General features: G+C 52.1%; 2 protein-coding genes across 2 annotated transcripts; one reads left to right on the top strand and one right to left on the bottom strand.

The window, feature by feature from the left end:
* Positions 1-237: 237 nt before the first annotated feature.
* On the bottom strand, positions 238-6,424 carry SYT8 (synaptotagmin 8). The gene is made up of 9 exons (XM_083864158.1): positions 6,238-6,424; positions 4,651-4,773; positions 4,128-4,285; positions 3,887-3,982; positions 3,493-3,660; positions 3,155-3,322; positions 2,844-2,961; positions 2,338-2,471; positions 238-2,249 (listed from the first exon to the last, which is right to left on the bottom strand). Exons 2-9 carry the CDS (start codon positions 4,754-4,756, stop codon positions 2,016-2,018), a joined length of 1,182 nt encoding a protein of 393 aa, XP_083720284.1. The 5' UTR covers positions 4,757-4,773; positions 6,238-6,424; the 3' UTR covers positions 238-2,015.
* Positions 6,425-8,470: 2,046 nt separating this feature from the next.
* Positions 8,471-15,789, top strand: LOC310910327 (cytosolic 5'-nucleotidase 1A-like). The gene is made up of 7 exons (XM_083862886.1): positions 8,471-8,589; positions 9,913-9,971; positions 10,608-10,775; positions 11,104-11,233; positions 11,738-11,860; positions 12,937-13,115; positions 13,629-15,789. The coding sequence occupies exons 2-7, from the start codon at positions 9,927-9,929 to the stop codon at positions 13,929-13,931; spliced, it is 948 nt and encodes a 315-aa protein (XP_083719012.1). The 5' UTR covers positions 8,471-8,589; positions 9,913-9,926; the 3' UTR covers positions 13,932-15,789.
* The last annotated feature ends 6,418 nt before the right edge of the window (positions 15,790-22,207 follow it).

Raw genomic sequence — 22,207 nt, 5'->3', positions numbered from 1 at the left:
AGGCACTGGTATGGGGAGTAACATTTCTCAAGGAGGGGCTGTCCCTGCACCTCCTTCAACTGCATCTGTTTTGGGACTAATATGCACATACTTTTATGCCCAGCCCCATAAATTATGCAGTGAACCTCAAGGCTATGACTACAAAATAGGGGGACTGGAAAAAGCACATACACACACACACACAGAGACACACAGACAAATAAGAACTGCCTGTTCCAAACACCTCCAAGAGTCCTTTCTGGATGCTGCACAGCCCTAAATCACCACAACAGCGTCACCAAAAAACAGCCTGGCAATAGATTTGGAATCCGAAACCCAATTCAGAGATGTTCCTTTCTGCACATCCTGTTCTAGGCTGATTCTGAGGTTGAGACTTGAAGGCTGAGGCATTAAAACATCCTTTTACAAGTCTTTCTCAGGTGACTGATTTCCTCCTCCATCTCATTAGCGGCTGCCAGCAGATGCTGTTTCCCCAGCAGAAACCACACTTCACTTGTTACAGTCATCTCAAAACCACCCTGTCATTTCTCCCCTCCTCACGGCCACAGTGAAGCCTGGAGAATATTCATCAAGAGGCAGACACAGAAGCAGCTTTTTATGGTTACACTCAGGTCATTAATCTCTATCGAGACTTTTCATAATCTTCCTCAGCTTCATGTTTGTTTAACTCTTGGATAGTCGCTCTGTGGAGCTCTGGGTAATCACAGATTAACTGCTTTTTAATATTAATAGCTTTTCATTAATGTGCCAGGCTCTCTCCCCTCCAGGGCCCAGGCAATAGCTATTAGCACTGTGCCTGCAGCTCCCTGTGGTGAAAAGGACTTCTGTCTTTGGGGCCAAAATTCCACAGCATGAGCCCAGATCTTGTGTCCTGTGGCTGCTTTGTAGCAGAAGCATGTTAAAACAGGAGCAATTCCCCCCTCCTCTAGCCCAGTGCAGGGAGCTTCCTCCTGCAGATGGCTCAGCGAAGCTGCTCTGGAGTCACCCTAAACTGCAGCATACTCAAGGGCATGTAGGGGCACCACTCTGATGCCCTCATCCTTCTAAGGAGAGATCTTTACTTATGTAGCCCCTACACCAAGGCCCCACAAAGCAGGGTGGGGCAAGACATGTGGCCACAAAAAACCTCCCAGATTAAACATGAAACGTGGCCAGAAGTGACATGAGGGCTGCAAGCCAGCCAGGGTGGTGTGATCAGAGTGTGAAAGCAAGAGCCTCAGCTTCTCCACCCTGGCAGGACCTGCTAGAGGTGCAAATCTTACTGTGCCACTGCTGTAGGACCCTGTGAGGTGAATGGAGCTGACACTGTGCATCTTCATCCATGTGGTCCATGGGGATGGTCACTGGTGAGTCCCAGAGCCTGAGTCACATCTTAGTGTGCACAAATCGTCATGGGCTGAGAATGGGCTAAGTGTGAAGTCACATTGCTTCTCATTTAGTCTCTAGGCAGGACACAGAGCATGCATTGCAGAGGCACTAAAGAGCTACAACACCTTCCTCATCCACCTGTATTCCTTCTCTCAAGCCTCTTACATCCTTCAATACCTTGGTCTTGTTTAAAAACCTTCACAGGACAAGTGAAGCCTTTCCAAGAACACACTTCTTGCCAAGTTATTCACAACTAAAGAAACTTCCCACCCATGCCTCTGGCATGTTAACCCTCAGCTTTACAAATATCAATGGACTCTGTTTTGCATGAGCCTGAAGCTCTGTGTATTTCCTCCCGCAGCCCATGAGCAGTTGGGATGATCTGGCTCCTGTGCCCATGCCATCCCCTCTAGCACCCTTTGCTCCACATCCACCCTTGCCCTGGGATGCTGAGCTGCCCTGTCTCAGGTGTTACACAGAGCATGAGCTGCACCAGCAGCCAGATCATCTCTTGGCCAGAAGGAGTCCCAGTCCCCTCTTTGCTGACAATCAGCTGGGACCAACATGTCTGGGGCTTGCTGAGCAGAAGCCCCTCACTCCTCCACAAGCCCACCATCCTGCTCCCTGAGTGGAGAAGGAGACCCCCACTATCTGGAGTGCAGGGGCAGCTTGAGATGGGATTTGAGTCCCAGGGCTTTGTCCACCACCTCTGGGGGCTGCAGGATGTGCCACTGGGCGAGGGGCCGGCGTGGGTTGGACAGCATGTCAGACCAGTGCCGCAGCTGGTTGCCTGTGGCTCGGCAGCCCAGGAAGAGTTTGCCAATGGGCTCATTCTTGGTCACTTTGTCATGATCCCAGACGGAGATGACCACGTCCACATTCTGGGAGGGACACAAGAAAGAGGGTCAGTGGGAAGGGGTTTGCTGCACTGGGGACCTACTCAGCCCTGGGCACTTCAGGGAAACCCACCTGGATCTGACTGAAAGGCACCTCGAAAACAAACACCTCATTGAAGTAAGGGCTTAAGGTGTTTTTCTTCACACTTGTCCTTTTTTTCTTCCATTTCCTCCTGTTCAGTATCAGATGCACCTTGACAAAAGGATCTGAAGAGAGAGAGGGCACACCTGGCACAAGGGACAGTTTTTGACTGAAGAACTCAGTCATAAAATAGTTTTTCTGAGCCATTCCCAAGGAGACCATGACATCCCACTTGTCACTCCTCATGGTGAAACAGCCACCTCAGAGCTCACTTCCTCCTGCCAAGCTCCCTGTACAATCCAGGCATGGCATCTTCTGCTGGGAGACACCTCCAGCACTGCCCAAAGCGGCTGGGAGTCAGCCAAGGGCTGAATATGGTGGTGGCAGCAGGAAGCATGTCTTAACACCAAGAGTTTTCAAGGCTTTGTGGCTCTTGGTGCCACCACTAAGGCCTGGACAGGAGCAGGAAGGCATGGGTACAAGCAGCCCCCACTGACCTGAGAGTCCATTAGAGTCCATCCTCTTCAGCTGCCTGGCTTCCAGGATAAGCACCGTCAGCTTGCCAGTGCTGGGGACATAGCGCAGTGAGAAGCAGATCTCACCCAGATGCTCTTCCTGATGGAGAGATGCCAGTGATTAGTACCAGGCAGAGGAGCCCGCTCACCTGAGGCTGGAACACCAAGCTGGCCCCAGGTTTCCTGAGGGGGAAACTCTCATGCTTGCCCCTAAGGGCTTGCTTCTTGAGGTGGTGGCAAGCTAAGAAAGAGCACATCCCTCCCAGCAGAGTTTCCCACCCACCAGGACCAACCTCCACTTTACTGGCCACTGCCAGGTCACTCCACTGCTCGATGACATGCTGCAGGTCAACACTGGCCAAGGGCAGCCGGACCTCACCAATGATGTCATGCTTGGAAAAGCGGTTGAAGTCATAGATCTGCATCACCAGTGTGGATTCAGACACCTCAGCCTGGGGTATCTGCAGGGGAGGACCCGAAAGCCAGGACTCACTCCTCAGTGGCAGCCCTGCCCCATGAGGGTATTCCTCTCTCATGTATCTCCCTGTCTGGAGAGGTTTTTTCCCAGGGAGCAGTGTCTATGCAACACTCTTGATGTGACCAAAAACACATCATTGGCTTTGGTTTGTACCTGGAAAGTGAAGCTCTCGTTGAAGATGGGGTTCAGGGTCTTGCGGTAAACCTTGGTCTCATATCTCTTCCTCCTATCAGATGTTAGGTAGACAATCACATATGGATCAGATGTGCCTCCACTGTCCATGGCCTTCAGCTCTACTGCCCGCTTCACGCCAACTTTCAGCTGGAGAGGAGGGAGGCACAAGGTCACCGGGTGGAGGAGAATGGGGTCAGGCAGCTGGGGGCTCAGTGATTTCAACAGTGAGGAACATATTCACAGCATGCAGGCATGAGAGCTGGCAGGCTGCAGGCAGGTGGGAGAGGGTACATCCACCTCAGTGGGCAGCAAAGAGTGACCATGCCAGAGCATGCCTTTTTCCCTGCTGTGCCATGGCCACGAGCATCCCCACCTCCTGTATGCCGAAGTTGTACTCCAGGGAGTACTGCAGCTTTCCTCGCCGCTTCTGCTCTACTTCCTGCTCCAGATCCTCCATCTCAGGCTGGACCTGTGGAAGAGAGCAACACTACCCTCAGGATGCACTCAGACATGTCCCTGCCATGCCATGCTCCCACCATCCCTGGGGCTGGGCAGTGCAGCAGCAAACCCCTCAGGGAGGAGGGAGGTGGGATTGAGGGGAAGGCAGGACGCACAAGGTTGGTCGTGGTGGAGTTGCTGACAGCACACAAGCTGATTCTCTCCTTCTTCTTGGGCTTCTTCTTGCTACAGCAGCACTTGAAGATGCAGATGAGGAAGAGGAGGAGGAGAATGGCCCCTGCCACAGCCACAGTGATGAGTGCCCATTTGGGTACTGGTGCAATGTTCAGGGAGCAGAGTTGGATAGAAGAGTTAAAACCAAGCAAAACATACAGAGTACATTTAAACCCCTTCCTGGTGCTTCAGCATTAGGCAACTGCACTTTCAAAAGTGCCCCTAGACTCCTGGACAGGCCCCATGCAGCAAGACTGTGGCTGAAGACCATTCCCCCAAATGGGTAGCAAAGATATCCTCTGCTCCTGAAGCAGTGTGGTACCACTCTGCAGTAATCCCACCCTGATGGAGCCCATTAGAAAATGGAATTTGAAGGGAGGGTCAAGTGAATACACAGCCTCAAAGTCCAGCAGCCCCACCAGGTAATGCTGCCTGGGAGAGGAGGGCAAGAGACGCTGTACTCACACGGGATCCAGCTAAGCCAGCTGTCCAGGGAGCCCGGCCAAGCCGTGGTGGTGATGCTGGTGTGTGGGGAGGCCGTAGTCCTGCCTTTCCTGGCTGCCACTGCCATGGCTAATCTGGAGTGACCTGGGAACACAAGCAAAATTATCAGGGTGGGGATTTCCTCTCTGGTAGCACGTGTGCTGCCCAGGGCTCTAATGAGAGTAAACACAATTAAAATAGAGAGCCCAGGGTAAGCGATTAGAGCTCGGCCACATTGACAGTGAGATGTGAAATGGAGCGGGAGGGAGCCGCTGACAGGGAGGACTCTGTGCCAGCCGGCCCCTCCCATACAGCCTTCTCCTTCACTTCCTTGCAAGTCTGCCTGCAGAAAGGGGAGAGATTCGGGGGTCCAGGGCGTTTTGAGAAGACGAATCACTTGGGATCAAAAACCAAGAGCTGTTTTGTGCTGGCTCCTCCCTGGCCAGGCAGAGTGAGCTGAAGGGTTTGCTTAGCTCCAGGACAGCCCCGTCATCAGCTAACACCCCTTTGGGACTGTTTTCCCTCCTGTCACAGGGCTGAGGAGCGGAAAGGTTGGCTCCTGGGCTTGTGACAGGGCTGGTGCCCTCGTTGCCGGTGGCAGTGCTGCCACCAGTCTGGGGCCACACCAGCTCGGAAACTTTCCGTGAGCTCAGCCTGTGCACATGGCAACGCTGACACAGCCTGAGGGAAGGCTTCAAATTTAAAGCAGGATGGTTTACAGCATAGCTTTCCCCATGGCAAAGCTCTTAGTCTAGCATGAACGCTTCCTCATAGCCGAATTCCTTTCGCGTCACCGGGGCAGGTGTGCCCGGAGCCTGAGCAGCTCTGCAGCCAGCCCTGCTGCCTGGGCCGGCAGATATGTGCCTGTTGCTGCCCCAGCCTCCTGCCCTGCTCAAGCAGACAACCCCACCTAGGCTCTACCTGCACTCTGCCCACGCTCTGCCCGTCCCAAGGTACTCCTTGCATAAGGATCTCCCCGGGGTGTAGGAAACCACGTCTGCACTTCCCTTTTCTGAGCTCTAAGCCAGCAAAAATCCTTTCTTTTTCCAGCAGTGTGCTCTGCTGCATGCGGGCATAGGGCTGGAGAGACGTGGGAATTGCTGTCATCTCTGCCACATCATTGCTGGGACAATGAGGTGCAGGTTAAATGACTTGTCCAGGGCCACCTGGAACTTCTGTGTCATTGGACACCCGAAGCAATCACTCAGGTATTTTAGAGGTGCCAGGCTGCAGCTTTGGAGTGAAGGGTGGACAGGACAGCACAGGCAAGCAGACACCCACCCAGCACAGAATTGGGAGTGTCAGTACTTTTTGCCTGCCACAGGCTGTGTCACATTAGTCTAACATTGACCCTGGTTTAGAAAGCCTTTGTGCGAACCCTGAAGAAAGAACTGAGCCACCACTTTGGGAACAATGGGGACAGCTCTGCTGCAGTCTGGCACAGGAGGCACAGTCTCAGTGGGCAGTCTGCTGGGAGCATCGAGCATCTATGTTCCTGGAAAAGGGGCTGGGGGAACCCTGACTCTTGCTCCCACCCTGTGCTGACTGCGTTCCCAAATCCAGACTTACCGACAAGTATTCTTCCCAGCGTCAGTCTCTCCTCCCTGCTGTGCAGGCTCTGGTCAAGCCACCGCGGGTGGCAGGGGCATGCTGTGGGCTGAGATGGGACACCCCCAGGCGCGGAGCTGAGGGTGCAGAAGGGATGGTGGCTGCACTGCACAGCCGAAACAGGAAAGTCTGCTTTGCCAGCTCAGGAACCGGGTGGCCCCAGCAGCTCTGCCAGCCCCACCTCGCTGCTGACCCAAGCAGTGTTCATGCAGGTGAAAAGCCAGCAGGGAACTCCCTGCTGGACCAGGAAGCAAAACCTGCCCTCCTGCCTACAAGAAGCTGGAGGGCATTGCTGTCCAGTTCTATGCAGTGGGAAATTTGCTTCTCCAAGTTATCCCTGCAAGGATGCTGGGCTGCCTTGTGTGGCTGGAGGCATTTAGCACAAGGGAATGGACACTTTCAAGGGGATGGTTGCATGATTGCATCCATCCCTGGTGAGCTCTGCATTTGGGAAGCCCAGCTCCTTGGCCCACAGGGCATGCACTGTGTGAGGGCCTGCAAAACATGTGTGTAGATGAACAGGAATGTTCTATTGCAACACAGCAGGGAGGACAGACAGGACAAGGGGATACTGCTTGGGTGGTTTCATCCTCCAGCACCAACAGAAGCACCAGGCACACAGCCAGGAGCAATTTCACTTCCATTGCATTAAATTTATGCTTGTAAACTTCTTCCCTGGCTGCCAATTCAGCAAAGTGTGCCCAAAGCCTGCCTTATTGCCACGCGAATTTGGGGTGGTGTGAGAAGCAGGGAGCAATACTGCAAAACTCACAGTGTCTAATGGCTGAGGTAGTGATGACAGGAGATGCCCCAGAAACCAGACCTGTCCCAGCTCTGCCCCACCACCCTGACTCACCAGTCCTTCTAGATTTCCACATGGCCACCAAGGTGTTGCCATAGCAGGTGCCTAGCCACAGGAGAAGGGCACTATCTCCAGGAGCAGGAGATGCAGGAATGATGCTGCAGCAAACCTCTGGGGGAGTTTTTTGCTCTAAACTGGAAGTCCCAAGGGATGCACAAGAGAAATGCATTATGGGGATGGGGGAATAGGGAATATTAAAATACTCCAGAGAAAGGAGGTCTGCATATGCACACTAAAAGCTGAGTATATAGGTAGCCTTTTCAATAGGCTGTTTGCTAGAGACAGCTAAAAGGGAAGAGATTGAAATTTTAGGAAGAAATTCTTTACTCAGAGGGTAATGAGGCACTGGAACAAGTTGCCCAAAGAAGTTGTGGCCTCATCTCTGGAAGAGTTGAAGGCCAGGTTGGATGGGGCTCTGAGCAAGCTGATCTGAGGCGTGACACTCCTGCCCATGGTGGAAAGGGGTTGGAACTAGATGATCTTTAGGACCCTTCCAACAAAAAATCATTCTATGATTCTATGATCTCAGTGAGACCAAGCTGCACAGGACCCTGGTGGCTTCCCACATTTTGAGAGGAGATTTGGTGATCCTGGTGACATGCAGGGGGACAATTGCTTGGCCTTAGTGTGGGTGAGTTTGGTCTGCAGGAGCCAGGCTGCACAGGCTGGAGCAGTGGCCCTTGTTCCAGCAGGAGGGCAAGGGAAAAGCTGCAGGAGGGTCCTGTGTCAGCCCCTCTACCCTCATCCTCTCCCCCCCACATCCCTGGCAGTCACTCTTGGACAGAAAAAGGGTGTTGAACCATCCTGTCCCCATGAGCCCCCACAGGGCTGGATGCCACACAGCCTACCCAGGAAAGTAAAATCCTAGCCCCAAAATCAACCCTGCTCAGAACAGCACGTGAGACATGGCTTTCAGGAAAGAAGGGAAAAGAGATCCAAAACCATTACACTAAAATTGCAAACGCGCTGCCCCCAGCCAAACTCTGCAGCTGCCTTTGCTCCCTGAACCCCTGCATATGCTGTGAGTCACTCTGGACCAGGCACCACTATTTTTTTCGGTCAAACCATTCATGGGCTGGGAAATGAGAAGACTAGAGGCACGCTATAAATACTCCAGCTGCAAAAATAAGACATCACGGCTCAAGCACAAGCACCGAGGGGGCTCCGGAAGAAGGAACAGCGCCGAGTCCCCTCCGCAGGGTGACCGCGGCTGTGTCCGGAGCCAGCCCAGGTGACCATTGCTGTGCAATGCCGGCTGGGAAATGCAGTCCTGGCCGGGCACCATGCCAGCCTACAAATCCCAGCAGGCTGGGGAGCGGAGCTGCGCCCCGTCCCGGCTCCTGCTGCTTCCTGCAGCGCGGGCAGGGGGAAATATAAACAGCAGCGCCTTGGGCACGCTGGGGATGCTGCCGCTGGACAGGCTGTGCCGGGGAGCAGAGGCAGCGCTCCGGGTGAGTTTGGGCTTTTCTCTCTAGCAGAACCCTGTGTGCGTGCAGGGGGTGACATCTGCTCCCTGCCAGGCAGCCGGAGGAAGAGCTGCGGGGACCCGCCGGGAATGTTTTCCTGGGGTCTCGCAGCGAGATGTGTGGCGGTGCAGATCCAGTGTCTGTGTGCGAACAGCACTGCGGGTTATCGGGGCAGGGAGATGGAAAGGAGAAGTCGGGCTTGGTTTGCAGTGCTTGGAAGAGCGAAGCAGAAATTAGAGGTGGATTCTCCCACCAGGAAGGGCTGCTCAGCTCCGTTGCCTCCTTGCATTTAATTTTGACTTTGAGAGAATGCTTGGCTGAGATTGTGTCAGAGGAAAGGTTCTGCCTGCGCAGCTGGGCTAGTGTTTGCCACCCTCTCCGGGAGGAGACCCCTTCCCAGCATGGGGCATGGGGTGGAGGAAGCAGAAGGATGCTCAGCATCTCCTGGCTTTCCAGGCAGCCCTGGCTGGGGGAGTACCCAGCTGCAGCTGCAGAACTGTGTACTCCCCGACTGCCCATACAAGCACTGAGCCCCATGGCAAGTCTGTGGCTCTCACGGCTGGCATCAGCCAAGTGTGTTGTCTACTGGCCCGGGCAACATTTTGCAGTCCCTGAACAATAAACATTAATTAAATAAAACTGGGGCAAAAGACAGGTCCCTGTGGAGACCCTGACTTGTCCTTTACACTGCATGTTGGCTTTGCTCTTTGCTTGCTGAGCCCACCAGTACAGTCATCAGGTAGGGCCTGACTGGCTCACAGGGTGTGCAGGGGCAGACCAACCCCATTGCAGGGGTCTCAGCCTTTATCCAAGCCCGCACCACACACTTCTACTTACTCTGGCCTTTACTGCTGCACATGAGCTGCTGATTCAGTGAACTCTTTCATTTGCAGATACAAATTCACCATTCAACAAAAGTGGCAAAAAGGGCAACAAGAATGTGAACTAGAAACCTGTCTATAAGATCCAACCTATTTTGGCTTTTAAAGACAGCCTTATTTGGCTTGGTAAAGAGCTCCACATCAGCTTTCAACAGTTCCATGCAGAGAATAATTCTCTTTGAGAAAAACAAAAGTAAAAATAAAGCAGTGATCTCTGAAAAGCCACTTTTCCATCACATTTAACTGGAATTATCAGAACATTTTATCTTGGAGCAAAGATGCTGTCAGCAGAACAGGTTCATTTGGGCTGCTGTACTTGGTGTGTAGGATGTTTCCTGTCTCCTTATCACTCTTCCCCCTCTCTAGATTGACTATAGATTGACTATGTTGTAATCTGTCAGTTTTAATTTTATATTTTCTCTTAAAGGCTGAGAGTTGAAGATGGCAGAGCCGGAAAGCACAGTCATAAACACCAATGTAGAACAGGTAAAAGGCTGTTCATTACAAAACACATATCCTGTATTTCCAAACCAAGTTTTGAAATGCCACCACAGCCCAGAACTGTGGTGGCCTGAATTGCTTGGGCCTGGGTTTCAGCAGAAGTGGCTGTCCCAGGGCTGCTGGGCACCTAGTCCCAGTGAAATCCATATGATTTCCAGTTGCATGGACTGGGCAGGTACATTTTCTCACACTTAAATTTTGGAGCAGTCAGGGAGAAAGCAGCAGCTTCTCTACATACACAGAGACTTTATTCAACTATCCAAAACAGACATAAATGAAGGGTGATACCACCAGTATGTCCAGAGAAACCCAGCAGAAACAGGTAACTGTGGCTGTGCTGTCCCCACAAACAAATCAATTATGAAGCAATCCCCTCTGTGTGAGCTGTCCTTGGAGCATGTGACACTTATCAGATAGATTAGGGTTTCACAACTGCCAGCCTCATCGTTGGTGGCCTGAAGATGAAGACTGGGTGTGGTACCTTTGGCATGAGGAACCGTGACACAGGGGTGACACCTCCAGCACCCAACTCTACCAGTCTGGTTGGTGCCCCTGCTCACGCCACCTCCACAAGCTCCTTCTCTGCTGTCCCCTGACTCCTCTTTCCTCCCTGTCCTGCAGAAAGACCCCAGCATGGCACTGGTCATTGCTGTGACCACCAGAGCCATCTTCAACCTGGAGGAGGAGCACAGGCTCTACCTGGAGAAGGGCAAGGAGGAGTACACAAGGCACCAGCAGGCCAATCAGGACAAGCCTCTGCCACCAGGCACAGCCTTTGCCTTCATCCAGGTGAGCCCCACACCAGGCTAGGGGCACTCGCAGGATGGGTTGAAAGCTCAGCTTTCCCAGCTTTAAGTCTCAACTCCCATCACAAGGTGTAGTAATGCCTGTCCTGATCTCTTGGCCTCATTGCAGGGCATTGATTGAGACCTGTGCTCCTGACCAGTCCACCTCCCCTACAGCTTTTCCAGGATGGTTGCTCTGTCTGGCTCTCCATAACATGCCAGCCTTGCCACAGCTGACAGATGCAGCACAAACCACTAACCTTAACTGCAAAAGAGCCGCTACAAAGGTACTGCAGTCATGCCCTCTTTAAGAGAGTCCCATCTCCTCACAGGCAGTGCAGTATGTTAACAAGAAGATCCTGGAGAGCAACCCAGCAGAGAGGGACCTCTTTGACATCCTGGTGCTCTCCAACAACAGCCCAGAGAGTGGTGTGCGCATCATCAACAGCGCCAAGCACTACGGTAAGGGGGACCCATCCCTGGCCATGCCTGATGCCCCTGGAGGCTGCAGAGCAGATCAGGCACCACAGTGGACCATGAGTGGCAAACAGAGACGGGATATGAGGGGAAGAGGGAAGAAGTTCTCTTGGAGCCCAGCTCCCTTCAGCTATATCTTTCACACCAGGAAGTCTGGCAGCATTTTGCACAGCCAGGGCATGTTCAGGCAGGTACTGAAAATAAAAAAAAGTTGTTTAAAAAAAACACCCTAAATCCCAGAGTGCTGTCAGGAGGAATGCTCATCTAAGGGAGGGATGGAAGGAATATTTAACTGCACTCTGCAGTTTTATAGGAGCAAAGACAAGTCAAGAAGATGCAGCAAGAACACAGGCAGGTTCCCCACACACCACTGGGAAATTCATTGCCCTGAGCTCTTGCAGCAAAGCACACTGAGACCCAGGGAGGGAGTGAGGGGCTGTGAGAAGGATGTTGCTCCATAAGACTTCATTCACAACCCTTGTCCTCAAGGCCTGGAGATCTCCAAGTTCTGCTTCGTCAGTGACGAGGACTCCACACAGTACCTGAAGTCCCACGGCGTCAAGCTGTTCCTCTCAGCTGACAGGACAGATGTCTGCAACGCCCTCCGGAGAGGTGTGTTCTCCCCTCCATCCCATGTCCCCAAACCCACCACACTTTTTCCAAGCAGCTCAGTACCAAGAGACAACACCAGAGCCTTTGATTTCACAGGGACAAGGGGTGAATGCCACATTGATTACCAGTACAGTCCTGATCAGTTCAGTCTCCTCTTCTGTCCTTACCAGTAGCCTGCAAATACACCAGGCTTGCTCAAGTGCCCTCACAAGTCACTGACTGCATTATGCATCATTCTGGACACAGCTCTGCCATGGGCTAGTCATTCCCTGCCTGACATTTAATCCTTTCTAACCAAAGATGTAACTCCATTCATCAATGAGAGTTTATCAGTGATTCCCAGGACTTTGTGAGGATGCCACAGAAATCTGCTGTCTTGGTAAATGCAGCGTTACTGTGTACTTGGCAATAGATATAAGCACATGCCTGACCTCAATCAGAGGGAGTGCTGTCTCCCCAACTCCTCTAATGGGGTTAATCACCTTATTAATTCACTTGGGTATGAACACATCAGCTGGCCACTGTCCTTCAAGGTCAGGAGCAAGCCATCTGCAGCCTGGACTTTCCTTCACTACACAGCACATTCCTGGAACCTCCTGGAGAGACTCATTGCCCTGACAAGTGTCTCCCATCTGGGAGCCTGGGTCCACATATGAGGGTGGGCAGGGAGCAGCTTGTAGGAAGAGACTGTAATTAAGCCAATTACTACAATCAATGGAGATGCCAGCCCGTATTATTCACACCACGGAGTGCTAAATCTGGGCATTAAAGATTGAGGCTTGGCACAGTGAGCAAGCACCAGGAGGAGGGCTGCACATGCCTTGACAACCACCCACCATCTCTTACCACACTTCAGTATCTCCCCAGACGTCAGTTTCTGATCAGCAGCACTTTCTCAGGGGATAACACAGCCATGGAAAGGCTGTGCTGACTCCCCCAGAAAGCTCCATGACTTGGAGGCCCTGGCACAGTGATGTGGGACAGGGCTGCAGTAGATGCATGGGGAGCAGCTGGCTGTGCATGAGCTGCCCCAGGGAGGGGTGTCCGTCCTGACCCCACCTTGCTCTATCCCACAGGGGTCTCAGCAGCGCTCGTCTTCCAGCAAGAGGTGCAGGCCCCCAGCACCCCACTCCGTGTGGTGTTTGATGGGGATGCTGTGCTTTTCTCCGACGAGACAGACCAGATCTTCCAGGAGCAGGGCCTGGAGGGGGCAGTGCAGTACGAGCGGGCCATGGAGGCCATCCCCATAGGAGAGGTGAGCATGCCACCTCCCTTCCATGGGCACCCACAGGCTCTGCCCCCTCTCCTGCTAGAGCTTTGGCAGCAGCAGTCAAAAAAGTAGAAATCCTTACAGATTTCCTATGCATCCATTACTCCATCCCTTGTGTGGGCCTGATCTGGAGCCTCACTGGAAATGGATCTGTTACCTCCTATAAGTAAGCCCTAAATACCTAGGATTGTGGCCAATCCTCACACCACCTTTTGTAGGCTGTGACCTTTTGCTGTCCATATCCATACAGGACTCAGACCCAGAGGCACTACTTGCTGGGATGCACCTTGCTGGTCACTTTGGGATTAGGATGAGCACCACAAGGCTCACCTTCCTCCCAAGAACCAGAGTGCACAGCCCCAGTCTCTGCATTGCCTGGTCCTGCATTGTGTGGTCTGAAGAGCCCTGAGAAAGCCTGGAAGAGGAAGTGGCTTGTACAGGCAGAGTAGGGCTTTCCTGATTTCCCACACACTCCCAACTATGTTCCTGTGCTTGCAGGGTCCTCTGAAGGCTTTTGCCATGCACCTGGGGAAGATGCGTAAGAAGTTTGGCCAGGAGGGGTCCCCCATCCGCACCTATCTGGTGACAGCCCGCAGCGGCCGGGACATGGGCATCCGGGCCATCAAGACTCTCCGGGAATGGGGTCTGCCCATCGACGAGGCTTTCTTCATGGATGGGGCTCCCAAGGGCCCCATCCTCGCCCAGATCCAGCCTCACATTTTCTTTGATGATGGGCTCCATAACATCCAAGGGGCTCAAAATGTGGGGGTACCCTCTGCCTGGGTCCCCTCCTGCTGCTGACGGGCTGCAGGCCAGCAGTCCTCCCTCCCTCACAGCAGCACAGGGGACTGGGTCAGCTGGAGGCAAAACTTCTGGTGGAGAAGGGAAGATCTCCTAACACACAGCAAGCAAATCTCAGGGAAAGGGGACAAGAGCAGGGACTCCATGCAAAACTTGATGGATATATCTGCTCCTGATAAGAGGTCCTCCATATCTTAGGATAAAGCCAAAAGACACAACTGCTCCAGGACAAGAGGACACCTTTGCTGTAACACTGAGGACTACACCTACCTGCCATGTAGGATATGGGGACTTTTCTCAAAGAAATAAGTGAAACTAATGCCACACACACAAGCTGAAGGAAGGAAGAAAAAAATGCTAGATTTGCCTGTGCTCAGACAGTCTCCAAGATGAAGCAACACAGGAAAGACATCAGCCTGCTGAGCCAAGTCCAGAGGAGGCTGACTAAGATGATTAAAGGGATAGAGCACCTCTCCATTTGGGGAAAGTCTGAGAGAATTGGGATTGTTCAGCCTGGAAAAGAGAAGGCTTCAGGGTGACCTAACTACAGCCTTCCAGGACTGGAAGGGAGCCCACAGGAAAGATGGAGCGGGACTATTTACAAGAGCATGTAGTAACAGGACAAGGAGGAATGGCTTGAAACTGAGCAAAGGCAGGTTTAGATCAGATATTAGGAAGAAATTCGTTACTGTGAGGGTGATGAGGCACTGGAATAGGTTGCCCAGGGAAGCTGTGGATATTCCATCCCTGGGAGTGTTAAAATGGTCAGGTTGGATGGAGCTCTGAGTAACCTGGTCTAGTGAAAGGTGTCCCTGCTCACACCAAAGTAGGTGGAACTGGATGATCTTTGAGGTCTCTTCCAACCCAAACAATTATATGATTCTATTATTTATTCCCAGGATCTTTGCCTAAAGGGACCCCTCAAGACCCTGGCTCATCAGGCACACTCATCTTGGTTTCCTAAGGACACTGTTGTGCCAGTGAGTGCTTCAGGCAGCTCCAGCTGAACTCTGAAGAGGGAGAAAGACTTCAAAACTGTAAAGGACCTACAAATATTTTAGAAATGGGTGAATGGGTTGAAGAAAGAAAGCCTAAGCTATTCCTCCTCATAAAAGACATTATAGCACAAGACAGCTTTCCTTAGGCATGCACACTGCTCACAGAGTGCTTTTAGGAGACAGATCTGTAGGACACTCAGCTCCTGGAGCTGCAAGACAGGGACAAGGCTACAACCCAGTGCTAAGGTCCATGCAGGGGACAGAACAGCTCCAGTGTCCCACCAGGAGAGGGCACTGGAGATGGGCTGCCTGCAGCGCACGCCGGGGGAAAGACAGGGCTGCAGACCAGCCCTACAGGAGCTGGGGAAGGACTGGGTACTGCAGCCAACCTTAAATGGATCTCGAGGGCCATGGGTGGAGGGCATGGGTGGGGGTCTCAGGAGCAACTGCCCCTTGCTCATGGGGTACGTGGGTGTGCTTGGTGCCTGACATCGCACCATACCCCAAACAGGGATGCTTCTCCTCTGGCAGTGTGGACTCAGTTCTTAATTTTACTGGGGAACAAAGAACCTGCAAGGTTCACCTGCAGGTTTCTTTCCCCAGGGCTGGATGTGAGTTGCCGCTAGAGGCCACTGTGCTGCCTGGGGACATGGCACCTCAAATCCCGGCCAGCTGTCCAGAAATGCCTTGTAAAAAAACCACAAACTGGCTGCTCAGGCAGCAGCGGGATTATGGATGAAGAAATAAAGATGATGATGATGTCTTAGTTCCTTTAATCTCAGTGTAATCAGAAAATAATTATTTTTAAAGGCTTCACAAGTGTTGCTCTCACCAAAGCCTTTTTCCCCGCCAATAAATAAATAAACAAGCATCCCAGTGTGAATGCTTTTTCCTCGTGCCTGTGTCTAGCAGTGTGGGAGGAAGGGTGGGATAAGTCAGTGCTCCTTTACACACATTCATTTATTTATCAAGTGTCTGGCATGTTCATTAAAATGGCTTAAATACACAAGAAACCTTCAGTGGGCTTTGGATTAGGCCCCTGAATGTCATCTTGTATCTGTCTCCAAGCTCACTCCTGCTGCCTTGGGCATGAGGACTCTGCACTTCTTGCCTTAGCAAGGGCAGCTGCTGGCAGTGACATGCCACTGGCAGAGGTCCCTTTCCTGCCATCGTGGTCACCATGTGGGTCCAAACTCGGGGCTGCTAGGGCAGGGCAGGAAAGCCTATATGCACAGATTTGATAGGAATCCACCTCCAAAGAAGCAAAGCCTGGCAGTGTCTTGGCACCAGCCGTCTGGCCCCTAGCCCTTTTGCTCAGTGCAGATGCTGAAATTAGATGTTTCGAGGTAGCAACAGCAACAACATCAGCCACTCATCATTCGCTAATAATGCTAAGCAGCCGTCAGCTGAGCAAACATTAATTATGGGATGCTCCAAACACGCTCAGTAAGCAGGTGCAGATATTCGTCCCACTTTTGTGCAGGTCAGATACCACCAGGCTCAGTGCCGTGAGCCAAGCCCCCACCTCCAGCCCTGCCCGCCACACGCAGCCGGCTGCTTCCATGACAGCTGGTGCTGGGGACACGGACCCAGTGCTGGAGATGATGGCAGTCCTGGGCATCTTCCACCACCACGCTGACCCATGGCATTTGCCAATGCCTGGACAGGGCCAGCAGGAGCTTGGTGACCTCCTTGGGTGAGAGGAAATTAGCTGACTCAAGGGTGGTGGGGACAGGCCCACATGAGCTGCTGCAGTGTGTGGGATGCTGAGGCAAAGGGAAAGCACCACATGCCTTCCTCCAGCACTGTCAGCACAATGGGGGATGACAGAGCAAAATGTGCACAAAATAGGAAAAAAGGAAGGAAACTCAAGGCTTGTGGGGTTGCACCATATAGGACCAAGTACAGCTGCTTCAGGCCATAGTTCAGTCTTGTAGCATCAAAACTGCTCTTATTGCCCTGCTCCAATGATGTGCCATTAAAAAACACCCTCTGTCAAGGACTGCTGCCGCTTCATGCTGTGCTGCAAGGACAAACTTGCTGTTTCTGTCTTAGAGGCATCTGTAATAAGTTCATTTATGCTTGAGATGCTCCTCAGGTTTTGGCTTTCTGAGGCATCTTAAGCTCCCTCCTTCAAGGGATTGCTGATGACCAGGGTCTCGTGCCACTGCTGCAGACTGAAGGGGGTTTAGCTGCTGGGGCTGATCATGGCATGCTTCTCTGATGCTCATTTCAGGTTTTGCTGCCTGAGGACCTGCACTTAATTCTGACCGTTGCTTTCCAACAACCCTCCACGACCCCAGCCAAAGCTGCCTGGTGTCTGAGTTTCCTCTGAGACACCCTCCTAGTCCAGAAAAGGAAGTGGGCCCCTACTCTTCTCAGCCACAGGCAGGCCAGCTGCCTCCTCTGCAGGGCCAAGCTCTGCCAGCGATGCCAAACAAATGGCCCTTGTTTCAGGGTGGGGCGCGTGACCCCAAGAGATCAGAGGCTGCAGCTGGTTGGCCTCAAGGAGTTGTGGGAGAGACCTTTGCCCAGGACCATGCCCTTAATCCCTCACTCACTGCACCAGTCAATTTAGGGTTGCAATGCTAAAAACAAAACAACTCAGTGCTAAGCAAGAGAAAGGGTTTTATGAAATGATGGTACTGCAGGGAGGGAAGATTGGTGGGTATTTATCGCAAATAGAGATCTGCAATGTCTGTGTCTGAGCTGTTCAGCTTCATTGACTCCTGGCTGCAGAGGGAGAGGATGCTGGAGGCTGCCGGACCTGGGCGCAGCTGCAGTGTCTGCCAAGGATGCTCCCACACCTCCCTAACCTACAAGCACCTTTGGTCACGAGCACTGAGCAAGGCATCTTTACATTTTTGACCATAACGCTTACCCTAAGTCACCCTGGTGGCAGTATACCTTGAGAAACACTCAGGAGTTCTCAGCCAGAGAGGCCAAGATGCCACATCCCACGCTGCAAAAAATTATTAACAGGCTGTTCTGCATGTAGAAGGTCAGAGAGAGGGTGTGCAAAGCCAAAGACTGTGTTTGCCAACGTGCTTGAAACTGGTTTCAAGATCTTAACCCCAGGCAGTCACACTGAAAATAGTGGTTGTGGTAACAAGTAAAGATGGAGCTTAGCAGAAAGGCGACAATAAATTAGAATTCAGGGCCTTTGTGGAAATATTGACACAGCAGAAACTGCCTCAGGAGGTCCAGACTAATTCACCAAATCACCAGTGAGAGCTGGTTCCTCCCACTCCAAGAAAACACATTGCAACTTTTAAGCTGATCCATGGGTTGCAATGGGGTGTTGACCTCATCTTTCTGAGCCCACAGTCGTCACAGGATCAGAAGTGTCAATTGCTTCAGTGTTTTGTTACATGCAAGAGACATGATTGTACAAATGATGGTCATCTTTGGGCAGCTTCTGCTGGAAACTAAAGGAAATAATTAAATGACATCTAGTGCTGGCAAAGGAAATTAAATGTGTGCTTGGATGTGGCTGGAGGCACTTCTCTGCATCATGATGGAAAGCCCATCAGGATGCCAGTACCCCCCATCCCAAGCCAGGCTTACATGGGGGACAGAAGCAGGAATTGCTCAAGGTGGTGACAAGGTGAGTTGGGTCCCCGTGTTCCCCATCACATCCTGGCGTGGGTGGGGATGAATCAATACCATCATTGTCACTTACCACCCCATCCCGTCAGCCACGGGTCACGCTGCCTTGCTGCCATGTCTGCCAAGATTGTTGTTGACTGTCCCTGGCAATTTCAGCCTGCTGCAAAATACCTCAGGTGAGGCAAACAACATGAGATCCCTGCCCTGAGGAGCAGACAGGACCAGCAGCCGGGGAGAGACAGGTCCCTCCTCCCTAAGGTGGGTGCCAGGTGTGTCACTAGCTGTGGGGGAGGATGGGCCAGGGGATGACGAAGAACATCCAACGCCAAGCAGGGTCAGGAACTGACAGGTGGTGTGGGGGTGGCAAGGATTTGGGCAGGCCCTTGAAGTGCGTGGGACACAGGGACAAGGCAATGTCAATCTTGGCAGCAGCCCACTGAGGCAAGGTAGTGTGTAAGTGAACCCTAGTGAAGACACCAGAGCAGCTCAGAATCTTGAAGACCATAATTATATTTCACTTAATAAATCCTTTCTGGGTTTTGTTTTTAAATAGCTAGGGACAAGATGGAAGAGCAAGATGTGATGAAAACACTACATGTTTGAAGGCTGCTGCAAATGGCCATGATGAGGATGGAGCCATGCTCAGGGCTCCTGCCTGTTATGACATCCAGTTGTGTCACACGGCCACCAGTGAACCACCCTCATCTGCTGGCAGGATCACGGTTTGCAGTGTGAGGGACACCAAGGGAAAAAATACCACCCAGCCTTGGCCTTTTGTGACTCTGCTTAGCATTTCCCCAAGGTCACTGCAGCTCACGATGGCAGCCAGAACATGTTTAAGCAGGCTGCTGGCCACCTGTGCCTCCAAACCAGCCCCAGCCAGCCGGCATGAATGGACTGGGGATTGCCACCACCCATGATGCCAAGGACACCTTCCTCAGTGCCCACAGCACTGGGACACAATGGCCAGGGCCTGCATGAGTCACTTTGTTGTGATTAGTGCAACTCCTCCTTTGCTCCCAGGTTTCCCACCACCTGGAGCTGCTACTAAACCACCTTTTAGTCTTGTTTTTGTGGGTGTTACCCTGAAAAAGGGTGTAGTTTGGGACATGCCAGTGCCACTGCAAAACGCACCCTCACCTTATGAATTGTACATCAGTTTAGGAAACGATGTAGGGAGTGGGCGAAGTCCTGGCACTGTGCCGGGAAAAAGTTACCACTGCTTCACTCAGAATCTCAGGGATGGTGAATCAGGCTCCACTAATGAGCTGCATCCAGCACCTTCACACCAGCACCAGCACCAGTGGAGGCAGGGCGTTTGAAACCAGACTTGCCCAGGCTTGTGAACCCCTAGGCTCTGCTCAGCTCAGATGGGAGAATAGTTTTTTCTCTTTTAGCAACGAGCTTCAAAATAAGAAATGCATTCTCTTGAATTTGAAGATGCTCTCAAAATCCCACCAACAGCTGAGAAAAAAAAATAATCTGTATGTCTGAGCTGAAGCTTTTCTTGCCTTGTAGGTCATTGCAGTCCACGACATTAGTACTGCTGTGATAAATTTAGGAAGAAAATCCTGAGGAAAGGGTGAAGGCAAACACACAGCAATGTGTAAGGACAGAGGGCACTGTAGCAACCCTGACAGAGGTCTGCCAAACTGCAAATGGGAGACCTGCAAGAGCCCCCCAAAACTAAGGCATTTGAAACTGAACATGAGCCAGTGTGCCCCGGTGGCCAAGGAAACCAGTAGCATCCCGGCCTGTATTAAAAATAGTGTGACCAGCAGGGCTAGGGCAGTGATTGTCCCTCTGTACTGGGTGCTGATGAGGCTGCACCTCGAGTCCTATGTCCAGTTCTGGGCCACTCACTACAAGAAAGTTGTTGAGGTGCTGGAGTGTGTCCAGAGAAGGGCAACAGAGCTGTGAAGAGTCTGGAGCACAAGTCCTGTGAGGAGAGGCTGAGGGAGCTGGGGTGTTTAGCCTGGAGAAAAGGAGGCTCAGGATTGACATCACTGCTCTCTACAACTGACTGAAGGGGGACTGCAGTGAGGTGGGGTCTTGTTTTCCCAGGTAACAGATTACAGGATGAGAGAAAATGGCCTCAAAGTCATGCCAGGGGAGCTTTAGACCGGATATTGGAAAAATTTATTCCTTGAAAAGGTGATCAGGTATTGGAACAGACTGGCCAGAAAAATGGTGGAATCCCCATCACTGAAGGCATTTAAAAGCCATGCAAATATGGCACTTAGGGACATGGTTTAGTGGTGGACTTGGCAGTGCTGGGTTAATGGTTGGACTCGATGAGCTTGTAGGTCTTTTCCAAACTAAAGGATTCTATGTTTATAAACTAAGCTGCATCACGTCTCTGCCTGCGTGGCAAAGGGCAGATGGGACAGCCAGGTGTCACTTGCAGAGGAGACCTCAAACTCCTGAAGATGGGGTGCTCTTCCCAACTGGAGCTATTGGAGCTGAGTCATTTGACCCCACCTTGGGAATTCTCTCAAGCAGGCACCAAGGTTGCGAAAGCATGGCCGGGCCCCAGGGGCGTGTCACCCCACACCCACAGCTGTGGCTGCAGGGGACAATGTGCTGGTTCACCCCTTGGAGCCACAGGGGATGCAGGGGGCTAGGGAGACAGAGCAGCAAGGAAAGGGGTTCATCTACTTTGACAAGTAGGAGTGAGAAGGGATAGATCCCTCCATTGTGTCTCACACGTTCTCTAGATGCCTCAGCCATTGCACTCCCTGTTTGCTCCACAAACAAGGAAAAATGTGTAAAAAACCCTAAGCCCAGGCTCGTGCCACTCTATCTTTTTAGGATAATATGGTGCAACTCTCACGGTCCCAGCCTATATATAAATACCTAGACGTGCTCCCAGCTCCTGGTTAAACATACCCACTGTGCCTCTCAAGGCTTTAACATCAAGGCAAACATTCCACAGCAGTGCTGAGGGAGCCTGAATGCAGAAATCCTGTCTCCTTGCTGGAGCCGCTGGCCCCCAAGCATGCAGGCACTGCAGTGTCAGCTCTAAAACTACTGGTGCCAAGGGACAGAGACAGATTAAAATCTCAGGGGATAAGACCCCCAGTCACTTCCCATCCTGCAAGCGCCCAGGAGAGGATCACTATTGGGACATTCCCTGAGACAGCCCCATTCTCCCTTTTTCCCAATAAACCATTGGAAACATGGGACATATAAGTCACTTAGAACAGCTCTAAAAGCAGCAACCCTCTTGCAGTGGTATGAGAGCAGTCCCAGATGAGAACACAAGCCTTGCTACCATGAAGCTCAAGCAAAGGTTCATCCATAACAGCAAAGCTTGCTGCCTTTAATCCTTTAGAATAAAAAAAAACCCCAGACACAGCCTGGGTCCAGAGTTCTTTACTCTGCTGAAGCACTTTGCTGTGCACTGTGTGATGGTACGTGACTAGTACGGCATGCTGTACTCACTGGCCCATCCCTGCCCACTGGAGCCCACTCCATAGCCACGGGATTCTAGCAGAGACTGGCCAGACTGGAAACGCTCGAGGAGGAACTACCGTAGGTGCCCCAGCCTGGGGGCCAAGGTGCAGGTTGCCTGGCTAGCTGCAGTTTCCCAGCCACTTCAAAGAGAAGGGAGGAGGGCTGGTACTTCACTTGCTCTGCTACAGGCTCCAGGAAAGCCTGTAAGGGACG

The sequence above is a fragment of the Zosterops lateralis genome (assembly GCF_965231275.1).
Source record: "Zosterops lateralis genome assembly, chromosome: 6".
NCBI classification, from domain to species: Eukaryota; Metazoa; Chordata; class Aves; order Passeriformes; family Zosteropidae; genus Zosterops; species Zosterops lateralis.
The sequence above is the reverse complement of the archived record's forward strand: the minus strand, read 5'-3'. Positions and strand labels throughout refer to the sequence as shown.

What these genes read in the sequence shown, in the direction of transcription:
- LOC310910327 (XM_083862886.1), top strand. Translation starts at nt 9,927, where the DNA reads ATGGCAGAGCCGGAAAGCACAGTCATAAACACCAATGTAGAACAG. An exon ending in TAAACACCAATGTAGAACAG is followed by an intron (nt 9,972 to 10,607) that starts GTAAAAGGCTGT and finishes CCTGTCCTGCAG; the next exon opens with AAAGACCCCAGCATGGCACT. An exon ending in CTGCAACGCCCTCCGGAGAG is followed by an intron (nt 11,861 to 12,936) that starts GTGTGTTCTCCC and finishes TCTATCCCACAG; the next exon opens with GGGTCTCAGCAGCGCTCGTC.
- SYT8 (XM_083864158.1), bottom strand. Translation starts at nt 4,756, where the DNA reads ATGGCAGTGGCAGCCAGGAAAGGCAGGACTACGGCCTCCCCACACACC. An exon ending in CTGGCTTAGCTGGATCCCGT is followed by an intron (nt 4,286 to 4,650) that starts GTGAGTACAGCG and finishes ACATTGCACCAG; the next exon opens with TACCCAAATGGGCACTCATC. An exon ending in TGCCTTTCAGTCAGATCCAG is followed by an intron (nt 2,250 to 2,337) that starts GTGGGTTTCCCT and finishes TGTCCCTCCCAG; the next exon opens with AATGTGGACGTGGTCATCTC.